The sequence below is a fragment of the Gavia stellata genome, chromosome 4, assembly GCF_030936135.1.
Source record: "Gavia stellata isolate bGavSte3 chromosome 4, bGavSte3.hap2, whole genome shotgun sequence".
NCBI lineage: Eukaryota > Metazoa > Chordata > Aves > Gaviiformes > Gaviidae > Gavia > Gavia stellata.
The window spans coordinates 58,336,636-58,362,103 of NC_082597.1; the positions used below are offsets into that span (position 1 = coordinate 58,336,636).

Consider the following 25,468-nt stretch of genomic DNA (forward strand, 5'->3'; position numbering starts at 1 on the left):
CCAGGACAGTGCTGAGGTCACATTGTGATTAATGCTTTGAATGTTGGTTTACATACAAATCTACCCCAAAGTTATGTCCTGAGAGGTGGAAAAAACTATCTACTTCATATTTCTGTTTGTCATCCCAGAGTTTCAAAGGGGCTCTGTGCAGCACCCAACGACAGCTGACAGGTTGATGTGGTCACATTGACCTCTGGTGGCTGCAGCCTCAGCGTGCAAGGAAAGCACTAAGGAACAGCGGGTGGATTTGGTGAGCTGTTGCCTGCAGCAATGAAAATGGAGTTGGGTTTGTTCCTTCTCTGGGCTCCCTCCCCCATCGCCTTGCCTCTTGGACAGTGATTTCTTCTCTGTCCAAAGGAGGTGTGATTTACCCCTTCTTTGTGTGTACATCTTCAGTCCATGTGGTCTCCCTTAGAGTCAAATTCTGTTTGCACGCACATCGGTAAAAACCAAAGGTGGATCCTTTGCTGGACAGCTGAATTCACTCCCAGTTTCTAGACAGAGTGGGTCATACCAGGGAAGAGCAGATACTGTTCCCCTGAATTCACTGTAACCTCTGTACAGTCAGTGTTTGGACCATTCTTATGCAGCGGAGGGCAGACTTTACTGGTCCCCTTGCAAAGTCTGATGCAGAATCAGCCAACCAAATTGGATTCAAAATGAGCAGGGAGATGGAGTCTTGGCTGGTGCATTTTTGGGAGAGAGAGAGAAAAAAAAGCTGGGACTGATCCCACAGGGATAACGCTTTAAGAAAAAGGCAACTGCAAGGCCACCCCAGTGACTCGAATCCTGTCAGCCTGCTCTAATTCTGTTCTTCCTTGCCACCCTGCACACCTTGATGCCCTACCCTAATGAGGACGGAGATGTTGCCAATACCTTACCAAAAGGCTCCCACACACTTTTGCCTCCTGTAGCTCCAGGCAATGGGTGTGTGCGTGAGGGGGAGGAATGCTGAAGGAAATATTTGCTTGGTTTGCTATCTCCACACACAGATACATGCATTTCCTTCCTGCCATGAAAGCCACTTGTCCCTCTTTTTTTTTTGGGGGGGGGGACAGGGGACGGCGGACGGGCAGGGTGTCATTCCTCCTCCCCTTCTTGCAGTCATCACCACCTCCGTGAAGGGAAGAAACCACTGTTAGTGTGCCGGGGCAATCTTACATCCGCTGTGAAAAGCATGGGGGAGATGAGCAGGTAGTCAGACTCCTTGCAAAGGTTGTTAATATAAACACCGAGTTTGATGAGTGTCATTAGGAAAATAGAAGTGGGGTTTTTTTCTGTGTGTTTTAACTAATCTGGTGTGAACCAGCATATGAGCCGATTAGATCAGGCTGGAGTCGATAATTCTGTTTCACAACCTCTTTGCGTTTTCAGCATTTGTTTTTGTTCCACACAGGAACAAAAACTGTGGAGAGTTTTTTCATGACACCAAATTGTGTTGGGGCAGCTATTGCAGGGTGGAAGTTATTATGGAGGATTCAGGGCAGGTTTGTAAAGATACTGTGCTTCTCAAAACACAGGGCAGGACTTTACAAAGCATCTAGGCACACCATCTGTAACCGCACCTTGAGCTTTAGACTTTTGGCGTTTTAGCCACCTGATCAGGAATTTAAAGAATTCCTTCCCTGCCTCAGACCTTCCTAAAGCTGTTCCCAGGAGGGGGCAAACCATGCAGTGCTGTGGCATACCCAGCCCTGCTCCCTGCAGCATGGGCTTGGTCGCCTCCAAGGGATCCTGCCGACCTCTTAGCACCGTTGGTTGGACCCATACCACAAGGTCCTGCAGAAGACCCAGCTGCCTGTCACGCTCTGTGGGCCATGTGTGCTAAGCCCTTCCTCTGGCAGTGGAAACAACACATGGCTTACCATTTGCTGGCCTGTCATAGATTTCCTGTGCGAGCCAGTGTGGCTTGGAAAGTTTTGCCAGTGTGGCTTGGAAAGTTTTACCAGTGCGACTATTTTGGTTAGGATTTAAAAAAAAAAAACCAAGCCAACAACCCAACACAAAAGAACCCACCCAAACACACCAATGTCATTCCTAGTGTGAACTCAGGTGTGCCAGCATGAAAGTAGCTGCTACTGGTAAAGCTGTTAAGAAAATGTAATGCTTGGTACCTGGCTGTGAGCATATGCAGTCCAGTGGGACCATGCATCTCAAGGCGAACTGGGGGTGACTTGTATGACCGCAGCTTCCCTCCAAAGGGCAAGCTCTTCATCTCTGTGCCTCCATACCCCAGCCAAAAAACAGGGACAGACCATCTCCTTCCTCTCAGGTGCTATCTATCTGATCTGTTGCCATCATCCGCCCAGCTCAGAGCCTTCAGGCGTGGTCTGCCTGCTCCTGGGGTATCTGCTGAGCTCAGAAGAGACCCTCCATGAAGGAGAGCAACTTAGGGTGCTTGATGTGGGACCTGCTCTGTCTGATGTCTGTGCGCTCTGAGTCACAAAGCACTACAGCCATTGCTCGTGGGGTCAGGGCACGTGGAGGGAGAGGTTACCCTGACATCAGCCTCTAGTTTGTCTCTTTCCGCGTGAATGAGAGAAACCAACCCTTGTTTTGGGGCTTTTATTGTGACTGTGAAGATCTTACTTTCTATCACCACATAATATCCTGCTCAGGAAATCTTTTCACTAGAGAGAGAGAGACCTGGGTTGTTTGTGAGAGAATAACTAGCAGACAAAAATTGACATGGCTTGAGTCAGAACGGGTTCCCTGCAGGCAGCCTTGCTTATACTTGCTATTGATCACTCAGCTGGACATCTCTGGCTGGAGGTATGGGCTGGAGACCGGAGCTGCGCCCTGCTGCTGGTGGTCCTCGGTCAGCACATACCCTTTGGGAGGGAGCTGTGCAGTGCTGGGCTTGGAAGGGAGGGGAAGGCGGCAGCTGGGACCCCTCACAGGGAGGGTGAGTCAGCAGCAAATTCGTATGCTCGGGGTGTCAACTGGTGCCTGTTCGGACAGATGCCATGTGAGAGGAGGTGGTGTTTGCTGAAAGTCCTGCATGCGTGTGTGTGCCTGGTGTTTGCTCAATACCTGTGTATATTTTGCAACAAAAAGACAATGTATCTGTGTGATGCTCTGTGCATCTGTGCATCACACAGATACCGTCTCAATTCCCAGATGGTGGTTGTGCTTGATCTTGAAAAGAACATAGCAGCACCGGGAAAGGGTCTTGCTTAAAGCCTCCCTTCCCTCAAACCACCTTGCTGAAGCCAGTGCAGGAGCCCTGTGGGGACCAGAGGGGATGTGTCTGCCATTGGCCCTGGAGGAGAAACAAATGAAATGTTCATTTTGGGTGCAGCGGGAATCTTTTAGGGCAGGGGGCCCAGTTCATACCTCAAGATTATTTCATACTTCTGCCACTTTGGTTTCTTCACTTATCTGAGGGAGGGGAGAAAGGTTTCCATGCAGAGGTGGGGTCTAGAAGCTGCAGTGGTGGGATGCTGAGGGCATCTCCCTTTCGGAAACATGTTGGCAGGGGCAGGAGCAATGTAGGACTCCTTCACGTTGTGTCCAGAGCCCTGGAGGGATGCACAGCACTACTCTGGGCTACCCTGGGGGCTGACCCCGAGGCTGGAGGGAATCAGGTGAACTCTCTTTTCTTATGAGCTTGATACTGCATTGGGAATCTCTTGCACAGAGCCTGCACTGTCTACCCTGGCCACTGAGGTTTGAGGTTTGACACTGTTGAGAGTGATGAAATGAGAGCGAAATGGGGTTGCTAGGGAAAATGAAAAACACCTTAGCCTTGGAGGGGGAGGCATATGATGTTGGTACCAAACCATGGTGTCCAATTCCATCTCTCCCAGACTGCTGCTAGCCCCAGTGGTATGCAGAGATTTGGGCAACTGGGTACATGGCAGGGGTGGAGGTTACCCTATCGGGCTTTTTGGGATGCTGCGTGGACACACAGATCCGCTCCTGGGATTGCTGTGGCAACTTGGACCAGGGGAGGAGGAAGGCTTCCCGGCATCTCCCCCTGGCCAGGGGGACTCAGGGCTTGGTCAGGCCGGCTTGGTGCAGGCCCCTGCATGCCCTGGGGTACGGCTCAGTCACGCTGCCCCGGGGGTGCCTCCACGCCCAGCTCCACCCAGAGACGCTACTGAGGACTGGGGGCCAAAATTAAGCCTGTGGGACTTCTTCTTGGCCTGGATGGGGCTTCTTTCCACCGCCTTCATTTTCTCCCCTTGCTTGAACACCCCCCTCCACCCAGAACCAGCCCTACACCTGGGGTGGCCAGGCTACAATTTCTGGAGCCCTTGAACCAAAAAAGCTCCTCCTTAGTGCACCTTTTCTCTGCAGGCAGAGCTGGGGAGGCTGTGCCCTGCCAGGAGAGACCCCCCCGACTGTGCCGGGCCCCGGCTGGGAGGCCAAGCCGGGCACCCCCTTCCCCCGCCGGTCTGTCGGGAGGTGAAGCCGGGTGAGTTTCGGAAGAGAAGTCGCTGGCGAGCCACATCCTTCCGGAGAGCAGCTCCATCCTGGGGCTGAGGAGAGGGGGGAGAAAGACGGGACACACGCAGAGAAAAATCCCTCCCTGGCTCGCCCAGGTGAGGAGCAGTCGGAGGGTCTCAGGAACCGGGAGAGGTTGGCGGGAGGGTCGCTCCCGTCCTGCCGGTGAGTGCTGCCGCGACCCCCGGGGGCGGGCAGGGCTGGGCTTTCCATTGCCCGGGGGGTGCCAGTTCCCTCCCAGCCGGCTGGAGGAGGGAGGGAGGGAGGGAGGGAGGGAAGGAAGGTGCAGTGGGGTGGGGAGAGCGCTTCAGACACACCTGCCGGGGCGGCGAGACGGCAGCGGCGGCGCGGAGCGGTGCGGAGCGGGGCGCAGCCCGCTTGGCGGCGGGGATGGCGGGTAAGGGGCGAGCCCCCGGCCGGGAGCGGGGGACGGGCGCTTCTCCCCGGGCCTTGCGGAGCCCTCGGGGGCGGCGCAGCCCCGCTGTGCCCCCTGTCCCGCGGAGGCTGCGCCCGTCGGCATCGCCCCGGGGCGGCCGGGGGCGTGGGTTTCGCCCGGGCTCTGAGGGTGGTGATGGTATGTTCGCTCCTCTTCTCCTCCTCTTTGCCAGCCACCTCCTCAGGGCTGGCCGCTGGCTCGCCATTCCTCGAAGAGCGCCTTCGGGCTGGCCGAAAGGGGAAGCGCTGCCTCCCCCCGGCCTGGAGGGACCGCGGCGGGCGGGAGAAGGGGTATCCCGGGCGGGAGGAGGGGTGCCGGCTCCCAGACCCTTTCGCTCTGCCTGCCGAGAAGCTGGTTGCTGCTTGCACAACCGGCTTGGGTGTCTTGGAGAAACACTTCAATTTAAAGGCATAAATCTACTGCCGAGGAGCGGAGCTCAAACCAGCGCAAGTTTTGTGACCTGCTGTTGCGTCCACCTGCATATTTGTGTCCCTGTGGCAAGCGAGCCTGTCCCAAATGAGAGAGATCAGTTTCTGCAAGAAACACAGTTTGTTTTCTTCATTCAACCTCGGACAATCCAGATCTGTATCTGTATTTAGGCTCCTAAGCCCTTTGGTGCTGGAAATCAGACACTTGAGTATCTTTTGTGGATTCAACAATTCTCTTTTCCTGTTATGCTTCATCCAGCAGACCCTGACCCTCCCATATTTCTACTTGGAGGATTAACTTCAGCTCTCTTGGCCATCCTCCTTGCTGTGCTAGTTGGCTGTCTGAAATCGCATTATATCATTCCTACCACAAGAAAGAAAAAAAAAACCCAAAACCCAAATAAAAGAAAAGAGTGGGAGATTTCCTTCCCTCTGTTTTCATGCAACATGAACCTCTACACTGCCCCTGGGGATGTTTGTGTGGCTGGGGTAGGAAAGCTGGACATGATGCCAGCACCAGAGTGGCAGGTAGCGGTGCACATGGGGGAGGAGAGATGGCTTCTAGGTCTCAGAAGACCTTTGCTGTGCTTTGCCTTGCTAGCTAAAAGGATTTGTGCTGGCCTGTGAAGCAGATCTTGTTTCTCAAGTGAAGATAGGTAAAGCTGATTGAGTTGATACACAGCTGGGAAGAGAGCTGCTTGCACATACCTGCTCCATCACAGCTTGTAGAACTTAATGGAGCAGGTTCACCACTGCTCTAAAGGTTTTTGGTCCGTTGACTTCAGGGGGTCCCTCTTGCTTTATTTGGTTGACAGAGGGATTGCCTTGTTGCTACGTATTTCCAGGGCTCCACACGGATGTGTGGAATATACATGGAAGATATGCTTCTGCAATTTCCCTTTGGCTCCAGTACCTGTAGCTAATGTGCTCCGTGGGATGGTGCCCTTGAGAACTTCAGTTTGGTCACTGATGCTTGGGGCATACACAGGGCAAATGGATCCCCAGGAAAACCCTCCTTTCCAATCCCAGTATGAGAGAGAATGTCCCAGGCTGTGAAAACTCTTAGTCCTGAGAGTTTCCCGTTCTCAGGGATGGGGACAAAGGGAAGATGTGTGATGGCTGGGGGGGCTTTAAGAATGCTTCAGGGATGAAGATGACATCTTCCCTAGACTTCCTACTGTATGTGCTCCTAACTCCTTTATGCACCACTGTCTTCTACTTCTTGTACATCTAAGGCCTTGGGTGGACACTCAAGATCTTGCTGCACTGATTTATATGTAAAATGGTTTCTGATGCATCTGGGTCCCATTTGTAAGACTACCGAATCATTTGCAGGATCATACCTTCACTCATGTTCTCCCATGCCTATTCGTGCCTTTTACCTTGTGCTCCTCCATCATTCCTCAGACCTTCTCTTTCCTTTTATCCTACCAGCCCTGGAGAATGTCCTTCTCCAAGCCTGTAGCCTCTCGGAGCAGGAGGAGGAAGAAGACACCATCTGGGAGAAGATTGAGAGTGCACGGCACCAGCTGACCCGCTCCCTGAACCCTGCGAAGCTCACCCCATACTTGCGCCAGTGCCGTGTGATAGATGAGCAGGATGAGGAGGAGGTGCTGAATTCATGCCGATTCCCTTGCAAAAGCAACCAGACAGGTGGGAGAAAGAACAAACTTGCACTTAGATGGGCCTGGTTTGTGGGGGACAATCTGTTTTTGACATGCAGTGGATGCTACCCAGCATGTGGTGTTGTGGCCTCCTGGTCCCTCCCACTGCACTACCCCAGCTTTGTTGTTCTCTGAGATGCTCTGCAGTCAGATCTCCCTCTAATCCTCCGTGTGCCTCCCCCTGGGTGCACACAGACGAGGGCAGTGCTCCCACCCCATTCCCTCCTCCAGCCATTCCCGTTCTTGTTGGGTGGAAGCAGAACTGGTGGAGATGCTATCTCGTGTCACGAAGCTGATCTATGCTGTTTTCTCTCTGGTTTGCAGGGAATTCATCCTAGCTCTTTATCCCTTCTACCAGGTTACCTGATGGACATCCTCCGGCGCCGTGGGAAGCGAGGCTACGAAGCCTTCCTGGAGTCTTTAGAGTTTTACTACCCAGAGCACTACACCCGGCTAACGGGGAGGGAGCCAGCCCAGCGTTGTTCTATGATCCTGGGTAGGGGCAGGTGCTCCGTCCCCCCTTCAGCTGCTGCTCTCATGAGAAGGGCCAGAAACCTGTGCATGTGCATGTATAAAGCCCTGGTTCACGCTACCTGTGTGCGAGGAACCCAAACAGCTCTGTGCTCTGGATCTGGAAGGGAGGGGACCATACGTACGTGTGTGATGGACTGTGGTGCTGTAAGCCTAGGACAAGAAGGGCTGTAAACTCACAGAAGAGCTTGGCATCCCTTGATGGAAAACAGAGCGTTGGGTTGCTTTTTTGGGGGTTACTCCTGTCTCAGCAGCCAGGACCTGATTCTCCTTTTTCTCCCCCCAGATGAGGAAGGCCCTGAGGGACTAACTCAGTTCCTGATGATGGAGGTGAAGAAGGTGAGGGCTCAGCGGAAGGAGCACCTGCTGAAGGAGCACCAGCTCCAGGTGAAAAACCAGGCATTGGAGCAAGAGCAAGCCCGGCTGGAGCAGCAGCTGCAGGAGCTCCTGAAGGTGCAGGAGCGTTGCCAGCGGCTGAGAGAGGAGTGGGACACCAACAGCGTGGAGCTGCTGAGGCTGAAGGATGAGAACTACATGATGGCCATGCGCTACGCGCAGCTCTGTGAGGAGAAGAACATGGCCGTGCTGCGGAGCCGCGACCTGCAGCTGGTGGTACGGCCCTGGGGAGCGTGGGGGTTGGCAGCGGGAGGCGGTGGGGGTCTGATGGCCGCGGGGCATACATGCAGATGTCCGTGCGTGGTTGCCCGTGAGTGTGAAGGAGCGGGCACGTGTTGGGGTGTGTGTCCCTGCTTTTGTTGGGGAGCGTGTCTTGAGCAGGGCAGAGAGTCCAAGTCATGTGCATGGCATGGGAGACTCGCTGCTGCCTGCGGCAGCTGGAGATACATCACCTAGAGGAGCCAGAACCAACTCCTCAGAGGAGCTGCCAGGGCGATGCCTTCCCCAGCATCTCTCGGCTCTCTCTCTCTGGCCATTTGTACTATGAGATGCCCTGTCTGCTCCTGCACGTGCTCACTGCCCTGCGCTGCCTTCTCTGCTGATAGGTGCCTGTGCTATGTCCGGGCAGCACAGGCACGTAGCAGGCAGCTGATTCTGTCAAGCTGCGTGTTTGTATTTACTCCTTCCCTGGGAAAGGGCTTGATTTTCCTCTTTCTAGTGAGGAGGGTGGCTGTGCAGCCACCCGCACACGGGGCGCTGGGTGCCTGTGTGCTGCCTGGAGCTGCCCAACCCGCCTTGCAGCTCACAGGAGCATTTTGGCCCAGACTCCATTCCCTGCCCCCGCTGCTTCCCACTGCCTCCTTGTCTCTCTCATGACGTTTGGGAGACTCATGCTGCATACCTGAAGGAGTTCGTGACACTGCACTCCAGCTGCCAAGCTCTCAGCTCCAGCAAACACGCACCCATTTCCTGCCTGGGCAAGGACAGCCCTACCTTGAACCTATTAATAACCTGGTTTCCTTGGTGCTCTGCTGCTTGCTGGTATTCCCCCCACCAGTCTGGGCCTGGACCTGTCACGGAGCCCTGTGGTTACCTTTCATTCCTCATCCTGCTCTGCCATCCCCGGTATCCTCCCCTACCTTTTGTCCAGTATTCCTGCTAATGCCAGGTCCTCTGGGCCTATTCTGAGCAGGGAGGTGAGTTGCTCAAAGAACTGGGGTGGAGAAATCCCCCAGGAAGCAGGGTGGGCCACCAGGTCCCAGCCTGCCTTCCCCTCCTGGCTCCAGGGTCAAGAAGCGACTGGTCCCTGAAAGTCATTCTAGGTCTTTTGGGCAGATTTGCAGAAGTAATTCAGTTCCTGACTCCCTCCTTGGCAATTTTGGCAGTGCTGCTTAGTGCTCAGTGGCTTTGATAGGTTTCCCCTGCCTCGTTTGCTCTCAATGCATTACCTGGCTGTGAAACTCTGGTTCTCTGATCAACCTCATCAGTCGCTACAGGTCTGTGAGGACCTCCCTTACTCCCAAAAGTAACTGACCTCGTCTGTCTCCAGTGACATGTTGGTGGAGGAGTGTGAGAGCAGGCCAGGGTGTGATGATGCATCTGTGGTACCCTGCAGCCTCCAGAGGCTTGAGCCTCAAACGCTTCCCAGGATAGCCTCCAGTGGATTTTTCTGCTGCAAATTTGTTTCTCAGCTGTTCTAGGAGCCTGGAAGCTTTTGAGAGAATCACAGCTGCTGGCCCTGGCAGAGCACCAGAGGTCACTGGTCCACCCAGGTTCAAGGCCAGCTGCACTGAGGATGCCCCAAGGTAGCAAGAAAGTTGTTGCACCAAGAGAGGATCCTGAGACTGAATGCGCTTACGCAAGTGCATCTTCCTCCTTTGCCCTGCAGGGAAAAGCTTTTGTGTGCAGCTGTGCTAACCTTGGCCCAATGGTAGGATAGTGCTTCGCGTGGTTGCCCAGCCCTTGCTTTCCTCGCCTCCAGACCCTTTTTCTGCCCAGCATCCTCTCTGCTTCAGTCTCCCACTAAGGCAGAGGTGCAGGGCTGTGTGTGTCAGACTATGTTTCTTCCCTGGGTTGCAGGTGGACCAGCTGAAATGCAAAGTGACCAGCCTAGAGGAGGAGTGCAGCCTGCTGCGGAAACAGACATCTGCACCACTCCAGCGAGAGGCGGAGGAGCGGGGCCACCCTGACGCCGTGTCTGAGCTGTGGGCTGAGAACCAGCGGCTCACGGCAACACTGCAAGAGCTGCAGGGCATGTTGCAGGTACCTGGTGAGGCAGGGCAGGCTCCAGGTCACCTCCTTTCCTGGGGCACCCCCACTGCTGGTGACATGGGCACTGGAAAGATGGGGGAAATCACTGTCCTGGGCTGGCGTGTCCCTTCCTCTGAGCATATTGCTTGGCTGCCATTGCTTCTGGGTCTGGGTAGTGATGAGTCCTTGTTTCCAGCTCTGTGACTCTTGGATGTGCTCACAAGTGTGACCTTGTAGATTAATGCAGGGGTGATAACGGCAGTCATGCCAGTCTGCCTGTTGCTGCCCTGGTCTGGTGCTCCCTCGGTGCTTGTGGTGCAGTGACGGTACCCTCTCACCTCCTAGACACCCAGCGAGGGCCCAGTGCCAGGCTCTGAGCAGATCCTGCTGGACATCCTGCAGCATGACTGGAAGGAAGCCCAAGATGACCGGCACGATCTCTGCCAGAAACTCAACTCCCTGCAGAACGAGCTGCAGTGGGCCGAAGAGCTGAGGGATAAGGTAGAGCATCCGTCACCACCCCTGTCCCTGCACACTGAGCAGGGCCTGGAAGAGAGGGGAGGGAGGGGGCTGGGAAGCCACAGCAGTTGGTTCCAGGAGGGCTAATGCTTGCTGCTCACTATTGCCAGTACCTCCAGGAGGTGGAAGATCTGCAGCTGAAATACCGGACGCTGCAGAAGGACTGTGATCTCTACAAGCATCGTATGAACACAGTGCTGCTGCAGCTAGAGGAGATAGAAAAAGAGCGGGACCAGGTGAATTGCTCTCCCGCCCAGTTCTGCACCTCCCAGCAGGACCAGGGCTTTTGTCTCTGCTCTGGATACCCCCTCCTTCCCCAGTGGATCTTCTCCATCCATGCCAGAGTGGGAAGTGGGAGTTAGTAGTGCAGTTCTCTGCCTTTTCTCACTCTCAGCCTGGCTCCTTGCAGGCAATCCAGAGCCGTGATGGGGTGCAGCTACAATACTCGCAAAGCTTGATCGAGAAGGACCAGTACCGTAAACGCGTGCGGGCCCTGGAGGAGGAGAGGGATGAGCTCCTGAGCAAGCTGAGCCAGGCAGAAGGGCTGAACAGCACGCTGGAGACACAGCTGCAGCGGTGCCAAGGCAGCCGCAGCCTGGGCAAGGTGAGGGTGGCTAGAAGGAAGGGAGAACAGAGAAGGCAGAGGGGTCAGGACTGATTTCTGGGGGATGCAGTGGGATGATGGAGTCCCTTCTCTCCCAGATGTGCAGCTCTTCCTACTCCCTCTGCTCCAACCTCAGCAGCACCTGGAGCCTCATAGACAACCCTACCAGCTTTACGACTGGACTCGTGGATGCGCTGGGGGTTTCTGCTATCCCATTCCCAGGAGATTCGGCTATTCAGAGCATGGTGAGCGCTTGACCATGAGAGGGTGACCCTCAGCTGAAGGCAGTGGCGACAGACACTGCTCAAGAAGGGCACAGAGGCATTGAAGTGGGCTCATTGTGGGACTTGGTGGAAGACTGGGCATGGGGTGGTGTGTAAGGTGGGAGCAGATCCCAGGGGTGAAGCTTTCTTCTCTCAGTCTCTGCCAAACCGGCCAACGTTGCACCAAAGTGTGTAGCACTCAGCTCAGTGGGAAAGAGGGGGAAGTGAAACTCTCTTCGTCCGATATGACACCCTAGAGATCAACAGCCCCATGTAAGATGTTATCCTTCCTGTAAAGCTGTTTAATCTACACATGGTGGGGGAGAAATCCCAGCTCTTTTGAATCCTGTAGCAGCATTGTATTGTTTTTAATGGAGTCAGGTTCTTACCAATTTCCCTTTGACTCTCTGAGCCCTCATCCTAGAGCACCCTAAAGTGGGTAGTCCTACAGGTTACTCATACCTCTGGGTGTGAGGTGGCTAAAAGTGAGATACAATGACAAGGTTGGATATTCCCTTCATCTGCTACTACTCCCATAGCTTGTACATTGCAAAAAGATGGAGATGCAGTGTCATGCATCTCCATCCGTGCTCTCTCCTTGGGAAAACAAGGTGCCCCTGGGTGTTTGGAGGGATGTGGATGATTCCTGAAGAGGCATGTAGTACCCTAGGAGCTGTTTGCAACCTAGCCCAAAGGGAGGGGAGAGGTGGTGCTAGGTGTTGGTGTTAGCAGGCATCTCTCTTTCACTCTGCCCAAGGAGGTGACCCCTGACAGTGAGAAGGATATCAACCGCCTTTCCACCTTCCCTTTCCCTCCCTGCATCGGCTCCATCCTCCGTCGGCAACGGGAAGATAGGTGCATGCCCTACAAAAGGTGATTACTGGGGGCTGCTTGAGGCTGTGTCTCCTCTGTGGAGGTTGTGGGGGCCAGGGACAGCAGACTGGCAGGGGAAGGAGGAGCCTGGAGTGGGGATTGTGAGTGGCAAGGCTGGCTGGGAGCTGCATGCTGGCTGGGGGGTGGGGGAAGGCTGTGGGGATGGCGTTTTAGAATGGGTTGCAAACAGGCTTTGGAAAAGCTGCTGCCTCACAGCTCCCCTTTGTGTCTCCTTTGTAGCTTGTCCTGTGGCTCCTTTAGCAGCACTGAAGATACAACAGGTACTAGCGTGGGGGCTTTCGACAAAGGGCTTAGCTAAAAAGAAGTGGTGGCTGTGAGGAGAGGGGTAGAACAACTGACCCTCCCTCACGTCTTTGGTTTGTGCAGCTCACTGCAAGGGCTCCGCACCCTTAGCAGGGTGCTATGGACCCACACATCCCGCCCCCTGCTATGCCAGGCACAGCAGCTGGGAAAGCTGGCTTTTCCTCTGCCGAGCAGGTAGCTATTCACATCAGCTCTGTTTAATTCATGGAGAGCTGTGTTGATGGAGAACTTGATGTGGAGTTGGAGGAGTAGGTAACAGAAGAAAGAAATACCTTTGCCCTGGGGTTTTATTTGTTCTGGGTGATGGGTTGTAAATCTCCTGGAGTGGAGCTCCTGGTGCCAGCAGGTCCTGTGGTGAGTGCTGGTGGCTGATCTCTGGGCACATCCAGGTGGCCCTGGCTGCTGCTGCCTTCTGACCTAAATGCTGATGAAGGGAGCGAAGATTTGCTTGTTCTCAGGAGACATGGGGAACCCCTCCCAGGAGGGTGACCATTCAAAGCCTCCCTGTAGCCTCAATTTCCCAGTCAGATGTTGGAAGATGCCCAGGAGCGGGGTGACAGACCCTTGCCACCCCGTGAACCTGAGCTCCCTGCAGCACTCGGAGAGGTGATGTGCCCTCTCTCTCCCTCTTGCTCTCTTTCCTAGGCAGTGGTTTTGCTAGCACCTTGCTTGGGGCCTTCTCCTCTCCTTCCAGCAGCACCTATGCCAGGGTGAAGTCGGAGATCTGCTTGTCCACACTTCCCAGCCGTGAGGAGGTCACTAGGAGGTGACTGCTGCTCTCTGAGCTAGGCACTCTGAGCTGGCTGCTTGGGAGGATGTTTCATGGTGCTGGGGGACCAAGATTGGGAGGTCCTTCCTTACTGCCTCTCCTCTTGCGGGCTCTTTCTTGCTAGTGGGAGAGGAGATAAGTGAAGATCCTATAGTCCTTGCTTCCTAGCAGGAACCCATTTTTTTGTCCTGTCCCATATGTTATGGCAGGGGTGGGGATGTTGCCCTGGGATGGACATACATCTGTCTAGGTAGGGAGAGGTCCAGGGGAGCCCAGCTTGGCTTCGGTGTTGGGGCTGATGGGGTGGAACAGGTCGTGGGGGTTCATAAGCTCTCTGTGCATGCCCTTGTGATGGCTGTGAATCACAAGCTCTGTACCGCGTGGCGCCCTGTACAATAAACACCCCGTAGCTGGACAGAAGGTATCGGGGACTGGTTCTTAGAAAAGGCAGCAAACTTCAGTTGCTGGACTTCGTGTTTCTCCTTGCCAGGTCACTGGTGGTACAGCTCACTAGCATGGGTCACCCCAGCAACCCCTCACCCCAGGAGAAGAGCCTCGGAGCAGATATCTCCATCCTTGGAGGGAACAGGACAGGGATTTATGTCCAGTGGGTGAAGCCAGGCTCACGGGTCGAGGATGCAGGACTCAGGGAAGGGTGCCGGCTCATTGAGGTGAGTCTGGGAATGAACTTGCTTTGTGGGTTTGCAAGGCACCTGGGATGATGCAAGGAATGTGGAGTGAGCCCCAGTGCAAGCTGACCTCTATCCAGCTTGAAGTCCACCTCCATTTCTCTTGTTTCCCAGGACTGCTCCCCGCCTAGATCTTTATGCAGCACAAACACCCATCCAGGTCTCATGGCATTTGAGTGTACCTGTGCATGTAAAAATGCTGAGACGTTCTGAAACACTTCTTTCAGCTGTGGGAGGGGAGAAACGAAAAGGATTCACACAGATTAAGATGGCAGTGTGGCTATATGTCCCTGGACTTGTCTGTAGTATTTCAGAGCAGTTTGCATCCTGTATCCCGCACATGCCGTTGTGAACCGATCAATTCTGGAGTAAGATTTCTCAGGCCTTCATGAACCTCCTGAGCTATAGAGAATAATTGCTCTGAAGAAAGCTCCTGGAGGAATGGAAGGGCATTTTTTTGGGCAAGAATGACACCAGTTGAAATACAGCTACGCTACTTGAATTAATATCCCATCTGTAACTGAAAATAAACCAGTTCTCCTACTCCCACTCCCATACGTGTTCATGCACACACGTTTGCTTTCACAGCAGTGCGGCATCCAGACTGGGTGGTGGCTGGCAGCAGATGTTTCAGAGGCAGAGGAGGGAACCAGAGGCAGACTGAGGATGCCTTGTCCTCAGGTAGAGCTTTCCCTGGGCCTGCCTTGCTCTGCAACATCTCTTGTGTAACCCTGATGGGTGAGGGAGTTGGGGGGCTGCCTGCTCTTCCAGCCCTTAGGTCTAATGGCATTGGGTCCTTGCTAGCTGAGGGTGCCGTCACTGAAGGAAGAAGTGCTTTCCCTGGAGAACTGCACACGAGAGGTCGCCTACCTAAGCCTGCTGCATTGGGATGAGCCCTCCAGTCTTGTCTTTCAGCTGGACCTGGAAGGTAAGGCCCTGGCAGCTGGATCTCCTTTGAGCCTGAGCTCTCTTCCTCCCTTTCCAGAACTTCCACCCAGCCCTGGAGGTAAATCTGTTATTCTTTCTCCTCTCCTGTTTGGTCATAGGCCACCATGTCTGACACAGGGGTCGGACATAGCTCCGGTAGCTTTCCCTGTCTGATATGACATGTGCATCCTCTGAGTTACAGGATGGAGGTACAGACCGTATGTCTGTTTGCCTCTTCTGCACCCCCCATCCCAATCCTTAGCATGCCAGCTGTGCTGGGGACTTGGCTATCTTATCGGTGATGGTTGTCTCCTGTGTCCCTGCCTGTGGTGACCTATATCTCCTGCTCCAGGATACCAGCCTCTGCGGGAAGCCCTGGGAGAAGGGAAGAAGTTTTTTGGAGACTCGTTCTACGTACGCACCAACCTGTCCCTCCTGGAGCCATCAGACCCTTATGCATTGTGCGTCAAGTGTCGGGAGATCCTCCACATCACGGACACCATGCACAAAGGGCGTCTGGAGTGGTACTGCTCTCGTGTCGATCCCTTGACCATGCGGGACCTGGACAAGGGGACAGTGCCCAACTACAGCAGGTAACCTGGGTGAGAAGGAAGGCAGGATGTACCTGCTCCATTTATCTATGGTCAGCATCCCCTAGGAGTCCTGAGGGGTGCAGACTGGCCTCTTGATAGTGTGGGCTGCCCAAGCCTTGTATGGGGGACCAGTGTGGTAGTATTTGGGCATCCTTGAGAGACTGGGAGGTTGAGTGAGGGCTTTGATATGCCTATGCTTCAGCAGGTCTGTGGGGTTTGGTGAAGAGGATCACAGTAGGCTATGATCCCTGGGGGCTCTAGAACTGCTTGAGTGCAACCTCTCTGTCTTTTCAGGGCTCACCAGCTTTTGAAGATCCAGGAGAAGGGCCAGATGCCTGGGCAGCAGAGAGGCCACAGAAATAATGTAAGCCAAAGAAGCTAGCAATGAGAGCCATGTGTGTGTGCCTATGGCCACCCCACCACCTCGGCATGCAATCTGTCCCACTCTGTTGGCAAACCAGCTCGTATAGAGGTGGCAGCTAGGTTAGCAAGCAGAGCAGGGGCTTATAGCCCTGGAAGTGTTACTGCTCTGTGGCTCCTTTCCTACCCCCTCTGCACTTCCCAGACTGAATCTGTTGGGTGGCAGACCCGGCCCCATGCTTTTTGTATGTGCGCTCCATCCCCTTTGTCAGTGGGTGTTCTGCAGCCAGCTCTGTGTGTGTCTGTGAAATGGTTTATGTTTTCAGCTTTATTGCCCTCATTTTCTCCTCAGCTAAAGAAACGGGCCTTGGACCAACTGCGCCTGGTGAAATCCAAACCGCAGAGGAGCTCAGAACAGCCCCCTCAGCAGCTGTGGCTGGACCCCTGCTCAGGTGACCTGTTACCCCTGCACCTGCCCCATCACACTTGGAGACCCAGTCATCCCCTGTGGGCACTGAAGGGACACTGGCATCTGGGATGCCTCAGTCTCTTTGCCCAGGATCCCTCTTATAAACCTGCTAATGGGATTTTGGGAAGCCTGTGCTCTTTTTCCTAGGCTTTATGGGGCTTTCCATTGCTTCTGTGGTTCTTGGGGTCATCTAACGTTTTGTGGAGAATAAACTGGTGTGTAACTTGAGGGAGTCCGAGGAAATGGGCAAGGGGGGCTACAGCCAGGGTACCTGCCCGTGAGTGAATGTTGTAACCAGGGTAGGATCTCTCCTGGGACATAGGATGGTTGGTAGATGCCTCCATGAGTCAGGATGAGGGGATGGTACAGGAAGAATGGGATGGTCTCTGGGCTGGTGACAGGCTGGTCTCCCATATTCTCACCTTTGGCTTTCCTGTCTTCTAGACCCAGACATGAACCTGAAGCCTTACAGCTTGGTGCGCCCTGTGGTGATCAAGACACCCCGTCCTGTGGTGTTGTCACCTAACTGCATTGCACCGCGGCTCATCAGGAACCTGCTGGACTTGCCCACCTCTCGCCTGGACTTCCACGTGTGCCCAGCAGGTAGGCAGCAATGAACAGTTGACATGTCCAGGGCTGTTTCAGGAGCCTGTGGCTGAGTGAGGTAAAGTACACAAGTGCCCTACTTTTGAGGGCTGCTTTCCCCTTTTACCTCCTGCCACTTCATAGCCATGCAGTGGGAAGCTAAGATGTTGCTCAAAGAGGTCACTTTTGTGGGGGCCTTGGTCAGCGCAATTCAGGGAAGAGGTGCTCTTAGTCCTGGAAGTATGAGATGTGGTCTCATGGGATTCTTGGAAAGCACATGAGGTGTTTCTTCAGCAGCTAAGCGTGGGGGTCTCTCAGTCTTCCCAGACAATACCTGTTGACAGGTCACCTTTTTGGGCTAAGTGTCTGCAAGGCATTCCCTCCTATTTTTAACTGTGTCCTATCCCTTTGGCCCACAGGGAAGCCAGCCCTTCTTTCTGGTCTCCTGGGGCATGGGGATCCTCTCTCTTCCCTTGAGTGGGTGGCAGTGGCATTGCCTTGCTGCTCTGGGTGGCTCTTCCCAGAGATGAAACCCCTGGCTGAGGTGGGATCTGCAGGTTGACTTCATACCAGCTCTTCCTCCCCAGGAATGAGAGGATCCAGCCTTAGTGCTGTTGTCCCCTTCCTTCTGCCAGCAGCGTGAGGCTGACACACTGCTGCAGAGGCTGCTGGGGAAAGGTTTTTTTCCCCTAGGGAATTTTCAAAAGACAACTCCTCCTTTCCCCCTTCCTCCTCCCTTCTCCATCTGTCTCCTTTCCCCGTGTTGAGAGTTCTCCCTTAGCCAACTGCAGGAGTAAAAAATAAGTTGGTATATTTTTTTTGGGGGGTGGTGGTGAAGGTAGTGAAAAACCTCTGGTTTGCTGAAGAAGGATGGCTCTGCAAATTTTGGTCGCTGGGCTCCTTATCTGAGTGACTTGGCCATATACACTGTCCTACTGAGCCCTCTGCAGGGTCCTCCTCACATTGCATGGGGACATGCTTCGAAGCCATTACTGTGGCTGGGATCTTTACACCGAGGATAAAAATTCCGTTCTTCCCCATCAGTTTTGCCTGTTGCAAGGGAAGGAAGGGGACCCAGGAGCCCCGAGCCATTTCTCTTTTCTTCACTGCCTGTATTTTCCCTTGGAGAACTCCCCAGCCAGTGTAGAGTTAGTGTAAGCCAGCTGATCTTCCACTGGGGCCTGCTGTCCCCAAAGGACAGATGGCTTTGTGGGATCCAGCTCTGCCTGGGAAGTACCTGTGCCACCAGGCAGAGGTAGCAGAGGATGCCCAGCCAGCCTGGGGCTTGGGAGAGCTAGAACATGCTCTGGACCCAACTCCAAACATGCCTTCTCTTAAATATGTTACTTCATTTCTATCTTAGCGGTGAGCCGCTCCTAAAAGCCTTGTTAGGTTCCCTGCTCATGTTTCAGTGGCAGTGTGGGCAGCTGCCTAGGGCAGCACAGTCTGCAGGGAGAGCCTGGTGCCTGCTTCAGCCAGGCTGGGCTGCAAAGCCTGTGGCTCCCAAGTGAGGATTCTGTGTGTGCGTGTCATCTCGTCTTCTGGTGGGAGTTACTGGGGCACCTGGCATTCATTGATTTGACCATGCCGGACCTCACTGTCCTGCCAGGTCTGCTCCCAGTTCTTTCCCTCAGCATCACCTCTCTGCTGCTCTCCTGCCTGGTGTTGGCTCAGCTGCTGGGTGCTGTCCTTCTACCTCCAAGCAGGGGGAGGTGGCTCGGGCTGCCACCAACAAAAGGAGGTTCAACTTGCCCCTCATCTTCCTCCCACTCTCCCACACCAAGATGCACACTCATCTTGCTTCCCCAGCCCTGCCGCTCACTGGAGCCATTTACGAGCCCATGCAGCTCACAAACCCTGCAGAAAACCTACCTGGCAAAATAAAGTGATTATTTTTCTACTCTGTTATGGAGGGGGTGGCACAGTGTGGCAGTGGGGAAGGGGGGATAATGGCTGTGGGCTGGCTTAGACTGCTGCGGTATTGCAACACAAGTTCTGCTCTTGCCCTGCAAGGTGTCTTCAGCTGTGATATCTTGCTTGTTCTGTACATAGAAAGCTGCAGGAAATCCATGCCAACGTGTAATGTTGTATAATTAGACTTGCTCTCTAGAATCCATAAACACTGAATTCAATAAGCATCAGTGCAGCAGCAAACGTGCGGGATCTGAGGTAGGAAGTACATGCAAGAGGGAGAAGAGGCTGACGTCCCCCTTTTCGTATCTCTTCTTGGCTTGCAGAGAAGCTGGCAGAAGGGGATCCCAGTGCAACCCACGCTCCAGAACACCCTGTGTCTAGAACTGCCCCCCAGGACCAGAGGGAGAGCGGGCGAATCCGCATGATCCGTGAGGCGATGGAGAAGGTGCTGAGATTTTTGGTGTGGGGAGAGAGGGCCAGGATGGGGCATCCCGTTCAGCTTGGAGGAGAGGAGGGGACAGCTGAGCAGGGGAAGAGGGAGGGTGGCGTGGTGTTAGAGAAGGAGCTGCTTGCTTAGAGGCTCTGTAATTTGGAGGGTGGTTTAGGTCCATGTGCTGTGGGGTTGTGGAGCAGTAGATATGGACTTTTCCCTGAGTCTCTGTTGAGCTCAGGTGAAAGAAATGGCAGCTGGGGGATTCATGGGGAAGGTGGTGCGAAATGCCATACGCAGAAGTGTCCTCCCTCATGTTCCTCATCTTTGCCAAAGTGGCAACAGCTCTGCTCAGAGCAGATGGATAAATGTGGGGCTGTGGGTGACAATGATGACAAAGGGGATGTGAAGATGGGCTGTGGCTGAGCGAGGGGTCTGGTGAGTTCTTGGATTGGGGTGGCGGTGATGGAGCGGGTGACCCTGCTCTTTAATTCTCCCCTTCCCTCTTGGCATTGTCCATAAATCCCACATTTAATGGAATTACTATTGAAAAAGCAATGATATTTCATAGTACAGGGTTTAATTTAATGTAACTGTCAGGGGCTGGGGTTATTTTTTCTCCATTTAAATCAGTAAATCTATTCAATTTCCTTTCCAGAATAAACACTGCCTGCTAGAGCTGGGAGTTCAGAGTGTGAGGGATCTAATTAAAAGTGAAATATACCCCATCGTTATCCATGTCGAGGTCACTGAGAAGAACGTTAGAGGACTCAGGTAAGAAAAGGTGGAGTGGCATGGATGAAGGGCATCATGGGAGGAGAGAGAAGCCCTTCCTTCTGTTCAGAGGGAGAGACAAGAATCGGGGTGAGAGCACTTGCTGCGTGCGTGTTGGGGTTGGCCGCTATGAGGGGAAAAAGAGCAGGAAAATCAGTTTTATGTGCATGTGAGGGAGTTCCCTCGTGTTTTTGCCACCCCATCTCTCTACGCCAAGGGTAACGTTCGTCCCTGTGTTTTCTCCAGGAGCTTGCTGGGGAAGACGGGCCAGCGGGACTCGGAGGTGCTGAAGGTGTGCCGCGGTGCGGAGCAGACTCTCCATGCTCTGCCATGCTCCTGGGCCCGCGTGGAGCCCCACGCCTGGAGCCATGCCGAGGAGCTGCCCAAGGTGGTTCGGGGATGCATCTTCCAGGAGCAAACCCGCCCACTGTGGATTGAGGAGGGCGACGACTGAGCTGGGCGTAGCAGAGTTGGCACTGCCAGCTACCGTAACCAAGAGATGTTCTTGGAGGTCCTTGCCTCCCCAGGCTCCTCCAGGTAGTGTGTCCTTCCTCCGCGAGGGGATACTGGCAGCAAAGGCCCCCAGGAGTAGCCTTTCTGGCCCCCTTAAGGCCACTGAGAGCCGGGGAGTAACACGCACTGCCTCCCTTCTCTGAACTGTATTTTATTGAAGAGATGTCTTCCACCATCATGGTGGAAACTACCCTCGTGGGCTGTTCCCCATCACCTTGGGCTGCCCTTGTGTCTCGTACATGGTCGGATTGCCAGATGGGGAACATAGGGGAACTGTGTGGGATGAGGCTGCGTAGGAGCATATCTTGCGCACATTTGAAGCCCCTCTCCCATCACCTCCCTCTCCGCTGCCCTGCAGCACTGTGTGCTCTGGGTCCCCTCTTCCCCTGTCTACCTCGCCTCTGGCCCCACGGCGCAGGGAGCGTGGCTCGTGTGCCAATACCGCACCGTGGCTGGAGTGACACTAAGCTTGCAACAAACCCTCATTTTGTAGGAGCTGTACTCTTTATTGCCTGTAAATTATTAATGGAGCCTTTTATTGGCAAACTGCATATAAAGGAGAATTAAATACCATTCATAATGGGAATGCGTGGCAGGCTATGGGCTTGTGTGTTACTGGGAAGGTTCCGGTAGTGCACGACGGGGTATTTTTCTCCTCCTCTAGCTGAGGCCCAACTGCCCAGCCCTCCAGGGGAAGGACGGAGCACTGTTTTTGCTGTTGTAGGGCAACAAGAGGTGTGGGGAGAGGACAGGTTGAGCATGCCACAGACCTAGCTCCCTCCCATTTCTACTTGCCCCTGTTTTTCAGTCCTTTGTCTCTCCCTTGTGCTGGTGTTGGCCAGGTTGCTCTGGGAAAGCCAAGAAAAAGCTCACTTGATGTGTCTGGCTGAGATCCCTAGAGCTTCACATCCCTCCGTGCCCTGGTTATTGTGAAGTGACAAGCCTGCTGCCTTGTCCTCCTGGGGGACAACAGTGAGACTGAGCCCGCCACACTGCCAGGAGAGTGGTGATCCTCTTGCCCCTCCAATGGGGCTGTTCTCACCCTGACATGGGGCCGAGTGAGGGTTCAGACTCTGGCAGAGGGAAGATGGAGGGTTTGGGTAGCAGCAGCTGTGCTCACCCACCTTAGCACAGTCCTGACTCCTAACCAATCACCGTTATCAGCACTTCTATGGGAAAGGGATGCCAGGATACCTGCGCCGTGGAGAGGTGGTGGTTGTGGTGGTAGATGGTCTTTTCTGGGGCGTGCAAGACGAAAATGGGGTCTGTGGCTCTGGGAGGCTTTGTGGGGCATGAGGCTGTGCCCACTGATCCTGCGGTCAATGGGAGAAGATGGGCAACCAGCACCAGAGTCAAGTCCTCTCTGTGTCCTCCTCGCCCCTGCGATTAGGGCACTGCTAGTGCCATGCACTTTTGAAGCTCTGAGCAAAGATTAACTTGCTGATCTTCATGGGTCCCCTGTGAGGTGTTATTTCAGGCTCTAAACCAGTTGCCTGTGTCTTTTATGAGGACGCGAGTGAAGGGGGGAGGAAAGAAAACTAAAAGATTTTAACCTGCAGTCACTAAAATGTAGAGCAAAGTCCCAGCTCTGCCCTGGAGCAATGCAGCTCTCCTCCCAGGGAAGGGGGAATTGGTGTAACACATGGCTCCAGATGAAAGCTCCCAAATGACATCCACTACAGGGGATGCAGCCCGAGCATCCCAGCACAGCCAGCCCCTTGGGAGGGTGCTTGCCCTGCAGGCAAACAAAGTGGGACTCCTGTTGAGCTGATGAGAAGACAAGTCCCAAAGCAAGATCCCATCCACCCTGGCACGGATTTGGAGATTAGAGCCTGCATCTTTGTAGGGAAAAAAGTAGTGCTTGAGTACCCAGGGAAAATATTCCACGTGAGGCACTCTGATTCAGGGCTTGACAACTCCTCCTGCGCCTGCTGGCACCGGGAACCATCCCCAGCCTTACAGCCTATGCTGAGGGTGGTTCAGAGCAAGCCCCCCATTTTGGGTAGTCAGGCTGTGCTCCCAGCTTGGTGCTTGCTAGCCCCACCTAAATAAACAAACGTCCCCCAGGACCTCCCTAGGCCACCAGTGTAGTCAGCAGGAGGGAAAGGGAAGCGGAGAAAGGTTGTGCTGGGAGGTAGGTTGGCAGTACCCAGCTCTCCAAGCAGCAGGCGGCACTGCCTCACCTGCTCCCAAGCTTCTTCCAGGCCCTCTCTTTATCCTTGTCTCCCCCGAGGCTTTCAAAATCCAGCTTCAACTTGTTCTGGAGACGGTGAGAAGTGGGGCAGAGGGCTCCAAGGCAAACATAAATGACACACACCCCCCCGCCCGCCTTGCCCTGCCCTGCACACCCCAGCCCACCTTCTTGTACCTCTGGGGGGGGGGTGCCTGCTCGGAGGAATGAGTGACGGGTTAGGTAACAGGCAGAATGCAATTAGCAGCCCTGGGCACCAATTACCAGCTGTAACAGCCTTGTGCAAGCCCCTGTAGCCTGTCACCGAGGGCAACATTTCTCCCTCCAGGCAGGGGATCGGCAAGGTGGCGTGTGTGTTGCCCTGGGAAGTTGCTAGCCTTTTCCATGCTGCCCCCCCGGCCCCTGCAGAGCTGCTGCAGCCTGCGGTCTCTGTCCCATGCGCTCTGCCGAGCATGGGTCAGCCAGCTCGCCTGGAGACAGGATGGGGCACTGAATGGTCCCCCCATCCCTGGCACTCCAGAAGAAAGAGGTGTCTCACAGCACAAGCAGCAGGCTCTGCTCACCTCTAGCATCAGGCATGTTCTGGTTTGTACATGGTTGGGTCTGACCTGTTCTGCTGCCTGGCACCATGCTCTGTACAAGGCAGCTTTGAATCATGTTTGTACGTCTTTTGGGGACATCACTAAAGATTCTCTGCCTGTGTCCCCCTTTCCCTCCAAGATGATTTCCTAGGCCAGGGCTGGGAGGTGCTGCAGGACACCTGGGAGCCATGGAAGCTGCCTTTATAGCTGCCTGGGGCTGCTGGCATGCGGCTGAAGCACTCAGAGAGGTTAATTTCTGGTTCAGGAGCAGTGGCTAGCCATGGGAGCAACCCCAGTATTTAACACAGAGGCAGTGGATCAGTCATACCAGCTTCACATCCCTGCAGTAATGTAAGGCCTGAAGGTGAATGACTCCCCCTCTGCCCCAATTCAGTGTAAGAAAGCATTGCTATTCGAAGGGATCTAAAAATAAAACCTGCAGGGACCCTCCAAAGGGATAGGGGAGAAGCTCTGGAGATGTTCTTGCTTCAGGGGAAGGCTAGGAGTCTTGGAGACTCAGAGAAATACATGGGAGGAGGGAGGAGAAGTAGATTCAGTGGTTTCTTCCTTACAAAAGAAAAAAGTTTGAACCAGTGACAGGGCTGGAGTGAAAGTGTGTGTGCGAGTCCTGGGGAAACTGAGCAGACAGATTTAGCCCTGCAGGGAGGTCTCCCTCGTGTGCCTGGAGAGTGTCTGTGTCCAGACAGACGGTGGGAGTATGGAACAGAGGGTCCCTGATCCCTGCCCTGACCCCCTTTTCTAAGGTCCCGTGATCTGACATGTGCACAGGGGGGCCCTTTGCCACATGAGGCCATGTCCCCACCACATTTCCCCCAGGTCCCCATCTTATTACTTTTTATTTTTATTTTTTTGGTATGCTGAGATTGGATGCCCACAGCTTGCAGCTCCCTGAGGAGGTGCTCTGATTTTGGCAGCTTATGTAGAGCACTACCATCCTGCAGTCCCCATGCTTGCTGCCACAGGGAAGCTGGGGTGGGGGTGCGGGTATCATCCCCCCTCCTGGGCTGGTTGCCTCTCCGTACCCCTGGCTGTTCTGTAAAGTGACCTAGAGGTAGCGTGACGGGGACCTTCATGGTCATCCACCCTGTATCCGACTGAACCAGCAACAGCATGCGGCAATCTGTGGTGCTGACCCCAAAATTTCCTGTCTGCAGTGGTCTTTGTCTTGGGAGGGGCTTTCATGCCTTTTGAGGGTCTCTGATATCTCCCTCCCAGGGGAAAGCCTTCTCCGTGCAGGATTTACTCAGCTACCCTCAGCATGCTCTGTGTCATGGCCCCAGACTGGCCTCGTTGGCCTTGTTGGGAGCCGGAGGGCTGGGGCGAAGGTGGCAGGGAGGAGATGTACAGCCATACCTGGTGGTGGTGGTAAGGAGATGGAGGTGCCAGTTTCCTCCTCTGCCTGCGGGACTCTCTGGGAGAGGACCCCCCGCCTTCTTCCTTGCCCTGGGAAGGGGAAAAGGAAGCATGATCTTGGGCAGCACAAGAGCCACAAGGAACAAGTCGCTGAGCTCAGCCCTGCTGCAGGGGGCAAGCAACTGGGTGGTATATAAACCCAATGGTGATGCTGAGCCATGGACATTGAAAGGGAGGTGGCAGGCCCTCCCTCGCACTCTCTGGTACCGGTGTACCTGTTCCTGCGAGCGTCACTGGATCTGCACCCACCTGGGCAGCAGATTGTCCCTGGGCATCCCTGCTGGGGATGTGAGATGGTGTGTGTGGGAGGGATGGTGGCTGGAGGCAGGGAGAAAGGAACCTTCAAGAGTGAGAGGGTTGGGGTCATGGTTTGGGGAGATGGGAGATGCTGGAGCATATGGGGGGGGAAGCAGGGGACACACAGTCCTGCTTTGGGGAGGCAGAGTGGGGTTGAAGGGCAGGAGCAGCAATTCAGAGCAGTGCCCACAGGAAAAGTCTGGGG

General features: G+C 54.5%; 1 protein-coding gene across 1 annotated transcript; it reads left to right on the plus strand.

The window, feature by feature from the left end:
- Positions 1-4,839: 4,839 nt before the first annotated feature.
- Positions 4,840-20,701, plus strand: CARD10 (caspase recruitment domain family member 10). Its single transcript, XM_059816703.1, has 21 exons — positions 4,840-4,846; positions 6,721-6,966; positions 7,336-7,473; positions 7,795-8,120; positions 9,984-10,166; positions 10,500-10,655; positions 10,784-10,909; positions 11,083-11,277; positions 11,376-11,522; positions 12,298-12,413; positions 12,654-12,694; positions 13,383-13,503; positions 13,997-14,177; positions 15,000-15,123; positions 15,475-15,715; positions 16,010-16,079; positions 16,428-16,527; positions 16,989-17,147; positions 19,367-19,488; positions 20,132-20,247; positions 20,494-20,701. Exons 1-21 carry the CDS (start codon positions 4,840-4,842, stop codon positions 20,699-20,701), a joined length of 3,123 nt encoding a protein of 1,040 aa, XP_059672686.1.
- The last annotated feature ends 4,767 nt before the right edge of the window (positions 20,702-25,468 follow it).

Coding starts and splice junctions, on each gene's coding strand:
- CARD10 (XM_059816703.1), top strand. Junction 7,474..7,794: donor GCGTTGTTCTATGATCCTGG/GTAGGGGCAGGT, acceptor TTCTCCCCCCAG/ATGAGGAAGGCCCTGAGGGA. Junction 13,504..13,996: donor CGTGAGGAGGTCACTAGGAG/GTGACTGCTGCT, acceptor TCTCCTTGCCAG/GTCACTGGTGGTACAGCTCA.